At 41.7% G+C, this 11,012-nt stretch overlaps 1 protein-coding gene across 5 annotated transcripts in view; it reads right to left on the reverse strand.

The window, feature by feature from the left end:
- syngap1a (synaptic Ras GTPase activating protein 1a) overlaps positions 1–10,234 on the reverse strand; it is a 57,984-nt gene extending 47,750 nt beyond the window's left edge. For 2 of the 5 annotated variants that reach the window (XM_006787912.3, XM_006787908.3), the window contains exons 1-2: positions 8,931–10,234; positions 3,456–3,562 (exon numbers count right to left, since the gene is read on the reverse strand). In XM_006787912.3, coding sequence (XP_006787975.1) covers positions 3,456–3,558 — 103 coding nt within the window. In that variant the 5' untranslated portion in view covers positions 3,559–3,562; positions 8,931–10,234. The remainder of the gene's footprint in view (positions 1–3,455; positions 3,563–8,930) is intronic. The other 3 variants (XM_006787910.3, XM_006787909.3, XM_006787913.2) reach the window with 2 other exon arrangements.
- Positions 10,235–11,012: the final 778 nt, after the last annotated feature.

An 11,012-nucleotide genomic window follows, 5' to 3' on the forward strand; every position in this document is an offset into this window, starting at 1 on the left:
GCCTCATCAGACATGGTCTCAGTGAAACGATGGCTGTGAAGAAGCCATTCTTAAAGAAGGGAAACCAGGAAAAAAGGCTGAGGTGTGTCAAATTTTACAACAACTGGACTGAAAATCCACGAGAACAGGTCTGATGGAGTGGTTCAAATCTACATCAATACAAACAGAAGAGCTCAGAAAAGGCGCAACAATGAGTGTCTACAGTCCTGTATAAAAAGGTGGAGGCTCTGTCATGGTTTGGGACTGCATTTAAGCCAGCGGTGTTGGGGATCTTATTAAAATTGTTGGCACCCAGAAAAGTGCTGTCAGATTTTGATCCAACATGCAGATCAAAATCTCCCCAGAGCCTGAACCTCAGGATTATTGAAGCAGTGTGGGACCATCTTGATTAAGAACAGAACAAAAGGCAGCCAACACCCAAAGAAGAGCTTTGAATGTCCATCAAGAAGTAAGAATAACTATTTCTGAAGACTACTTGAAAAAATTACAGGAAAGCTGCCTGAGAGAGTTCAGGCTGTGTTGAAGAATAAAGAAATGCAAAATATAAAGAAATGAGGGTTGGCTCAAGATCTTGTACAGCACTCTAGAACATCGCCAACCTGACTTCACAAAAAAATAATTCTTCCATTTCAATTTCGGTGGTATGATATATAAATTAGTGCTGTCAGCGTTAATCTCGTTAAAATGACGCATTAACGCGGCAAATCTCCATTAGCGAGTTAACGTGGAATCACCCCGTGCGTGGGGCTGCATGTGGCATTAACGTCATATTAACGAGATTAACGCTGACAGCACTAATATAAATAAAAATTATACATTTTTTTAAAAATGTATAAAAATGTATAAATGTTAAAAAATCTTATATCGTTACATCAATTATCCTAAAAATATAACGTGAGAAATTTTTATACCACAACGCTTAGAAATTTGTTATGAAAGATTTTAGAAATGTTTTTAAAAACACAAACTTGCATTTTAAAATGTATTCAAATGTTCAACTGGTGAAATGCATCTCCCTCTACATCACAGTTTAGGGCAAGGGCTTGTGACTCTAGTGAGAAAACAACATTCTAATACAATTATGTCAATTTTTTTTTTGTCTAGTAAAACTGGTAAAATATAAACTAAAAAGGATTAAAATCACATTTGAAACATGCAGCCTCATTAAAGTGAGTAATTTAAGAACGAGTCAAAGTGTTGATGTATCTGAGATTCTCTCTGCGCCCGTATGATGAAAGTAAATGCAACTTTGTTCATGGTGGCAGAAAAACTTCACTTTGTTTTTTTTAATCACTTCATTACACTCTTGTTTCAAGTGTCAGACTATAGTGTTTAATCCAGTAGTATTTATGGCTTTTTCCAGAACAAATAGGCAACTGAATAGGCCATGTGCATAAAGGCATTAACTATAATATATAAGAAGAAATAGAGAAATATAAGAAAACTGCTTGCACGGCTCATTAACACAAGAAGCAAGTGAGAAATGTATTTTAATGTATTTTAATTTATTTTGTGTTCATTTGTATGAACTGACTCTTCAGAGCCAGTGTTTAACATCTAAACGCCAAGTACGACCCATGGTTCATCCACCATTGTGAATTCGAGCAGCATCACAGGTGCTGAAAAGCAAACGCAGACGGTGTAATGAGTGTAAAAAGTTAAGGCCATTCATTTACAGCAAGCTGTCCAAACAATCATCCTGCATGACTGACAGGAGCAAAACCTCGCAGCATCAACTCCGTGGCTCTTTGACAGCCCGGCAGCCTTGCCCCAGGAGGTTTGACACGGTTTAAGTGTGAGCAGTGATTTACCAAACACAGAATGACACGGGAGATGGCGAGCGCAGAGAGGTACAAACTGCTGGCATTTAGAGAATCAGATACTTAAGTATTAAGTCCTGAAGTGCCCGCTGCATTTAAATGTGAAGTGAGAAAACATTAGGGCTGTTTAAGAGACTTAAAAACCCCTTTCGAGCGAAGACCCAAAGATGACGGTCTTACTAGCTCGGTTTCATGAGCCCAGCACGTACACCCAAAAGACCGAGATGCTTTAAATTCAACACGCCTCACAAAAATGTGGACAGCTGGCTTTATTCTAAGTAGAAAAGCGACACCTCTGACTCTTCGGAGCCACTCTGCTGCTAAGTTTAGAAGCAGCACTGTAATCAAGGAGAAGTAAAACGCACAGAAGAGCTGCAAGATGAGAGAGGAGAGGTGGGTGGAGGGGTTGAGGAAGTAGGGGCAGTGTGGGAGCGAGGGAGCCACGGGGAAGAACCTGCAATCGGCTTGAAAACTGGCAGATATTTCTGGAGAAACACTGAGTATTCTGCAGTGTAACCACTACTTCTGAAGGCCAAGGCAGTACTGTATAAAAATGGCCTCTGAGCGGAGGAAGACACAAGAACAGTAACCCGAATAAACAATCTAAAGTTGCTCTCCATCACGTGTGTGTTTTCTGTCTCTCTCCTGCCTTGTTCCTCCCTGTGTGCGTGTGTGTGTGTATGTGTATGTGTACTAGCCAGGGGAAGTGTGGCCTAGTTACCATAGGAACATGTTCGCAGCTTGTGCACTGCTCTCTATCCAACTACCTCCGTTTTTGCTAATGTATTTAGAAGCTTTAATGCTATGCTTGTAGATGAGGAGATCCAAATTAAAGAGCTGAGAACGAAGATCAAGAAGCAATGTGGATACCGCTCTTGATATCGGCCCCGCTAAGATATTATATTATTTCGTGAAAGCACACATCAAAAATGAGGCGATTCTCAAAAACCATCCCCCCCCTACAGTCGCCTCTGACCGCCCCTTGTTTGTTTTGTTTCTAACATGTTTTTTTGTAGGCCTTAATGTCGAAAGCAAAGACAACAGCTTTACACACTGCGCCGACTAATAAAATTATTTCTCTCCCCGTCCCTGAAGGGAGAAGAAATGACTGCTTTCATCTGGGGAGGTAAAGGGAGCACAGTGAGGAGGAAGGAGGAATGAATCAAAGCCGAGTAAAAAGGCAAATGGCGCTATCAAACCTAGAGGATGTCAAAATAAAACTCGGAGCGCGGCTCTGACGGTGAGTGACGCTCCAGTGGAGGTTCGAGTGGTTTAAAAAAATTAAAAATGAAATCATCAATGTGCTGAGGTACTTTTGTAAATCTTTATAATGCTGAAAAGGATTGGGAAACCATGGCAGAGGAGGGAAAAGGAAAAAAAAAAAAGCAGGGCGGCACATCTGAGGCTAGTGCATGTTAAACCCTTCATTAACCACTAGCAACAGCAGTGTTGATGCATTTCAGAAAGAACAGAAGACTAAGGGGGAGGAGGGGGGGACATAGAAAAACATATATAACAGATAAAAACCTTACTGGACCATGACAGACTGGAGAAGAGGCTAAGAAATGACAATACGCAAAGCTGACGACGGAGAAAAAAGGAGACTTTGACTGGGTCTCGGCTAAACTGACTCACTTGGGGTTAAAACTCCAGGTCCACCACCACAGCAAGCCTCCGCTTGACCAACCAACCCAAACTGACTCTGATGGGGCAGCCACGTCTTTGAAGATGTGTCCATGCAGCTATATGGCACAGACACAAGTAGAGTTTTCCCTTTAGTTTTTTGACATCAGTGAACTAACAATCCCCCAACCCCAAAAAACACAACAATGACAAAAAGTTTTAAAAACAACCAGAGGAAAAAACGTGAACCCGTTATTGTGCCTGAAAATAACGGTAAAGCAACGTTAATGGAGAGAATGTGTCAAACTGTACAAATCAAATAAAGAGAAATGTCATTTTATAGATAGTAGTAAACAGCGCTGAACGTGGAGTTGAAATGACTTTTTACTGTGCAGTAGGTGGAATCGTTCTTCATCTGCATGGTATGAATGTCTTTGAGGTTTCTGTAGATAAAATGTTGCTGTAGACAAACAGCAGTGGGAAATTATCTTTCAGGAAAAAAAGAAAAAGAAACAGATGTTTAGCTGTATGACTCAAATGCAGTAATATGAGAGGTACCATCTGGGGCTGCTGTGGAGCATGCGAACACACAAACTTGTCCATGTCATTAAAAAGATATCCGTTTTTGGGCTGCAAAGCACGGCATGAGCTTCTTCTTCATCCACCCCATCAAATCTGCCCTTTTTTTTTTTAGATCTGCAAGCTAAATGTCAGGATGCTGCAGAGCCACAAGCAGCTTCCATGATTAATTGATAAGCGTTTCTACAGGCATGGATCCCCTCCAGGTGTGGTGGAAGAAGTATAAAAATATCCTGCTTTGAATGATGATTTGTTTCGGATATGATTTCTCCAACAAAAAGTTCAATTTCTTGCTTTTAAATTCCCTAAAGGGACATTTACGGTAGCTGCCTCTTAAAAAAAAAAATCAAGTATCAATGAATATGCTAATGTGCTTTTTTTGTTTTGTTTAAAAGGTTAAAAAATACTGGATATAACACATCATTTTATGATTCATAAATATTTTCAGTATTTAACAAATGAAGGCTTCAGATTTTCGCATTATACTCAATTTAAGATGCTTACCGGAGCAGGGTTGACCTCCAAATTACACAGAGAAAGAAGCTTAAACACACAATTTTAGCCGAACCTTAAGCAGATGGATGTGAAAGAAAAAAACCCCTGAAGCTATACTTTTCTGTACAGTGACAGTTTGTCATCCAAGAGATTAAAAAAAAAAGTGAGTGGATGGGGTTTGCCCACATTTTTTTTAATTTATTTATTTTATTCCTGGTTCTTAAAATAAAACTCACATTACAGGTGAGATTTTTGCAGTCATTTTGAAAGGTTTAAATAAATATTCTATGACATCAGGAGAGTCCTAATCAGGGCATCTGACTGATTCCTAAAATACAGCTGTATGAGATGCTAACAAGGTAGACTGCCCACAGAAATCTGAGGTGGGTTATGGCTTTAGTCACACTAGAGCAAAAATAGAATGGCAACCAAAAAAAAATCTCTGGTTCTTTAGTGATTGCGTTGCATTTTTTCTACATTCGGCACCCAGTTGCAGGCAGTTGCAGTTACTAACGGACCACCGTGCAATACCCTCGATCCCTGGGTGACCAGGTGAGGCAACCTGTTTCTAAATAATTTTGATCTGACTGCAATCACTCTCAGATTGTCAAACATTTGCAGATAATCACCGTCTAATCTATAAGCACAGACCTTTCTCACTCACTGTGTTTATACACCTCTCTGCATTTAATTATCAGTTATTATTAATCTCTGGCTCTCTTCCACAGCACGTCCTCACCGCCAACCGGTCGCAGCAGATGGCCGGCCCTCCCTGAACCTGGTTCTGCTGGAGGTTTCTTCTTGTTAAAAAGGAGTTTTTCCTTCCCGCTGTCGCCAAAGCGCTTGCTTATAGGGGATCATATGATTGTTGGGGTTCTCTATGTTTTCTCTGTACTATTTATATGGTCTACCACACAATATAAAACACCTTAAGGGCAACTGTTGTTGTGATTTGGCGCTATATAAATAAAAATGACTTGAATAGATTGGCAATGTGTTGCAGTCAATGTGAGTCAGTGTGAGCCGATGAGCATCTGTGCAATAGGGGACAAAACTGGTTGCCAGCTGATTGTTTTTATATAGGAATATATCCAGAACACATTGTTGCTGAGCACCTGTGTCAGTTCACAGCTACTTTATGTGTTTCTACATGAATTTCTACATGTCTGTTTCAAATCTTCACCAAGTTAATTACCCCATTATCACAAACAGATTGCATTTAATTGCCAACTTGACCTTATTCAACTGCAAATTGAAAGCAGACCGAGTCCATCTCATTGCTATTTCATTCCCACCCTTGATGTAACAAAGTCACTTTGAAGACTGGTCGCAGACTGGTCAATGTCTTCAGAGCAACCATTGCAAAGGCAACAATATTGCAAGTGATTGCACGCGGTCGCAATAAGTTGTCGTGCCGCAGTTTCCAACTACTGTTTCCCCTAGTGTGACTATAGCATGCCTCCAGTGGCTGTAAGAGAAGAGATTAAGAGGAGAAAAATGTGGGGACAGAGTTGAGGGGCAGTTCTGCGAGAGCAAACTGATGAGTATTATAAGGTATTACGTTGTCAGACTGTTAAGTTGGAGGAGAGGCTCAGGATAGGAAAGAATTACCAGAACCACAAAAATATCTCCTCTTTTTTTCTGTTAGCTGACTGAAAAAAAAGAAGAGGATGAGAAATAAATCCATGGCCTGAGGCAAAAGAAAACAATTTGAGAAAATTGCAGGACAGGATCTCATTGACAAGACTCCCAACTTTTTTTTTCAGAGAACATTCAGCTAGACTGTCAAAGCCTTGCTGTCCTTGGCAGCAAGAAGAAGCCCCCTCTGTGCATTGCATTGAAGATGGCTGAAGAACAGCAGAATTATGACGGAAACTTGGTACTGGAGCACAATCAGCTCTTTGCCGGCTGTCGGGCTCCCAGCTGACAACTGTGACAGAGTGGCAAGGAGTCCAGATTCTCAACAGTTCATGAGAAATTGAGAAAGATTAATAGACGTCCGTGATTCACGCCTTTCTATTTCAGCTAAACTAACAAAATTATTTCTGGAGGAGATGTAGGAGATAGGCGTTTCTTATGATGACCCATTTCATATGGAGGAGGATGAGGAAATCCTGCGAGGGACAATGAGTCAGACTGAGCCAAACTTATCTTGTTCCATCAAGTGTGCAGCCTTAGACATTTCATTAACTGAAGCAATGCTGTCTCCACCACATTATGCTTTTTGGTTAGGATGGGGAACGGTTTAAAAAGAGCCTACTGAGTGCAGAGACGGTGTGACATAATGGACCATGAAGACGGTGGCCATTCACTGTCCCAACATCAATTCGTTGCCAGTAGAGATGGAGGAATACCAGCAATAAATAAAATCACTCATGCGTAGTTTGGCAAATCATCTATTGCTCCCAACTACACATACTGAACCCAGTACAAAGTCCAGTGAAACTGGGACACTTGCTGGCAAATGCGATTTTGGCCTAATAATAGATATTCACTAACACCAGTGCTGTTATGTAACGAAACGAAACCTTGCCAAAGTTCTTGTTGTCATAGTAAACTGACTACCTGACACGGCTAAAATAACCAAGTTTAATGATTTTGTTTTTTTCTATCTTTTAAAAAAAATAAAGACTGAGCTCTTTAAACTATCATTATGGATAACCTGCATCCTCTCCATAGTCCATGCAGGTGTTCAATGTGCAACACCCACAGATAGCTCATTAAGAAACTACAGGTGTCAGTGAAATTAGTGCAAGCAAAGTCTCGCTGCCTCTGAAGTAGCTGACTGCCAAGAGAGAGCAGCAGGTTTGTGCATTCATTAAGATGGAAGTTCCCCTTAAAATGAAGTAAATTAATGAATCTTGTTTTTCTTAGCGTGGGGCACAAAGTGTTGAATGCAGCTGAGATGCATTAGTACGTACAAAAAAAAAAAAGTGCCTCAGGGAAAAATCTCTAAAAACATGAGCTATGACATTTAAGCACTTATGAATCGTTTTTTTTTCTACATTACATGTTATGAAGGATTTTCTTTCAACCAATCAGGAGGCTTCCTGGGCAAAACTACTGTCATATTTTAGTCTTGTTCCCTACAAACAACATAGCAGACACTGAGAAGTTTGTACGTGCAAACCATAGACTGTATACAAAAGATGGACACAGTGTCTGGGTCTGTGAAGTGAAGCCAGCAGGGGGAGACTCAGCAAGAACATCTGGTTATATAGAAGTCAATGGGAATACCTTTTGTCTTTCTTGATCTTTGACTACAGTAAATATTTTTCCAATGAGCACACTGGCTCAGTTAAGACTTTTACCTATTAATGAATAAACATGATGTTCTTCTGCTCCAAACAATGCCTCTATTAGAATGGAGGATAAAGCAGCGCATGCTTTAGGGCTTGTGAATGACAAGTTGCTACCAAATTAGCATGGCGCATTTCTCTAATTTCTCAGCCAGATTCACCACTCACTCCTCGTGTTCATAACACCAGGGTGATGGCAAAAATGCTCAGCCTGAGGCATCGCGACAGATCACTAACAACCAGGAGGCAACACTGAGCTTTTATATACAGTCTGTGGTGGCACAATAAATGGCTACTAGGGATACTGACAGCGTGTTGCTAATTTAGAAGGTGGTGTACTACATGTAGCGCTTTAGCCTTAGCTTATATTTTGAGTGGTCCCTAAGCGCTGCGAATACCGGCGGTTGGGGACCACAACCGCCCTTGAATACCTGAAATACTCAAATACTAGAGACCACCCTCAAAAACACTTAAAAACACCAAACATACCTTAAACTACTGTCTTAATGAAAATAATTGGCGAATATTTTAGATAGGCTCTATGAAAAAAAATCCACAAATAGGAAAATTTTCTGCGAGTTTTCACTAATCCAAACCAGAGGATGAGGGTGGCACTTTTTTTGGGGGGGAGGGGTTTACAGTCATTTACTTTGTTTGGTGTAAAATCACCTGAACAGTTTCAATGTTTGGAGAATAATTTCTAACAATAAACTGAAAAAGCAAAAATACACACATATACAGTACTAGGTTTTGTGTAAAACTGTTTTACATCAGCGTGTGTTGATGTCACACCTTGGCTGAACCCTTCACAGGTCACGCATCCTGTAAAGCATGACCTTAAAAACGAGTTCAGTGAGACAGGCTGAACCGGGACACCTGCCTGCTGTGTGCAGGTCTGCTGAGTTTCACTTCTGTATGAACAGCTGGTGCAGACCCTCCTGTCTTTGCTGTAGATATGCAGGCTGTGAGGTGGGCTAGCATCACCATACCAGCTGTCACTAACACTAGGTGAATACTTTACAGGGAGATCAATGAAATACTGTGCACTCACACAGATCCCTAAGTTCCACAACATGACATTTTCCATCTGTCCACACTTGAGAATAACACTTACCCAAAATTATAGGACTTCCTTAAGAAGAAATCTTAGTTACATCTGTGGATGCAGACTGTATCCGGTGGGCTTTCCAGGGCACTTGGGAGTGGGGGAGCGGGAGGCTGAGGTTGCAGGTTTACTTTCTTTTTGGGATGAAGGTAGAATCAGTTTGTGCAGACCTGAGAGACGGTTTCCAAATGAAAGCCCGATGCTGTCCTCTTTGAGAGAGAGTTGTGTTTTAATCATGAGGCCAACTGGCAGAGCTCCTCTTGTCCCTCACCTGTGCTGCAATGTGTCCATACGTGCTTCTGTCCAGAGCGAAGGCTTCGGGGGGAAACGTGAAGCCGACTGTCATAGGGATCCCTTCAACTTCAGCTCAGTCCACCACTGAAGCCAAATCCTGCCCCTCAGCAGCGGCTCCGGTGTGCGGCTCGGCAGCTCTCATCTGCTTCTCCTCCCTCTCTTCTCCCTCTGCTGCTCCCTGTCCTCCAACTCTATTACAATCCAGAAACTGTGATGTGATAAGAATGCGGCTTCCTCGGCAATAAAGACAATCTCTCCTGGGGAGCGTTTTTGTCATCTTAATTGTTTGTCCCGGGCGCATGTGACTCCAAACAGCCCCTGCGTCGCGGTTTTTTCTTTTATTTAATTTTTATTTATTTATTTATTTTTCAAATCTGTGGATAACATGAACTCCTGTTAACGCATTTGTGTCTACCGATCAACACAGCCAATTATTTCATCATTTGTCGCTTGTATTTACGTTAAAAAACGGCGGATTGGTTACGGTTAAAGCCACGGAGGTCTGCGCATCACTTACATTTAAAAGAATGATTATTAAGGTTGATGTCTGTGGGGCTATGCCAACTCTAAGCAGCAGCAACAGCCACGGTGCTGCACATTGCGCGCACTAAAAGAAAAAGAAACGCACAGAAGCATTAAAATAAATATCCTGGCGTATTTACAGGCGAGATCACTAAAATGTGTAGCAGCACTGGAACAAAATCTGATTCGTGCACATTGTTTCTGGCGTGCTCCATGTTTCTAGCTAATCTTGGAAAGCGTCTGTAGTTAACCCTGCGTGGCTCAGCGACGTCCCCATAATCCAGAAATTGATTACGAGGAGGAGGAGGAAAAAATGAGGGGGAATCCGGTACCAAATTGACGCGGTGTCCTTTGCGCTCCTGCAGTCCGTCAGCCCCTAATTGTAATTTAACGCCAGTGCGCGTAAAAAGGTGCTCGGTAAACGGAGGAGTCTCTCCCCAGAGGGCGGAGATAGAGCGTAAGATAGGCATACAGCGAAACCACCGCCTCCAGAGGCAGCAGAGTCCGCCCTGCGCTGCACCATCTCTGGAGTTTGCAATCGCCACAAAACGCAACGAAACGATGACGGTCGGCAGCCCACTGTTCCGCCTGTTATCGACGAAAACGGTACGAGTTGGAAAGTTCAGCGGAGTTACTTCTTGAATATGCAGAGTGAGTGTTTGCAGTGGGGCTCACACGAGAGTAGGGATGCTGCACTTCCCAAGTTTTTGCATCTGAAAATATTTCAATGAACTTATTTTTTTATTTTTTATTTTTTGCTTTAATAACTGCTGTGACGAGTCCTGTAAAAGACATTTTACTGAATCGGTGCAGCTCAGAAGGCAAAAAGACTGAGAGAGCCCTCAGGGACTGTGGAAATTGGTTTGTGGTAACTTAATTTCACCTGTGGCATCTGGCGTAAGCACTACAACAACTGACTAGATGCTTTGGTGCATTAGTGTCCAATCTTTACACAAACCCCCCAAAAAGATGTAATTGAACAGCAATTAAACACAACACATTCCCAAATTAACCTGTAACCCAGTGTTATTCTGGCCACTGATGATTCACATAGCATGGAGGTGTCTGCTCAAAGAAGCAACATATTAAAAGGAGAGGTTTGAATTTTAAGAAGCCTTTAACAATGCTCACATGCCAGCTCAGGGACAAAGTTAGAGAGGTGAGGCTGAGATGGTTTGATCATATACAGAGGAGGGATGGTGGATATATTAGTCAAAGGATGTTGAATCTGGAGCTGCCAGGCAGGAGGAAAAGAGGAAGACCTCAAAGGATGTT

Source organism: Neolamprologus brichardi, chromosome 22, assembly GCF_056152115.1.
Source record: "Neolamprologus brichardi isolate AB-2024 chromosome 22, ASM5615211v1, whole genome shotgun sequence".
NCBI lineage: Eukaryota > Metazoa > Chordata > Actinopteri > Cichliformes > Cichlidae > Neolamprologus > Neolamprologus brichardi.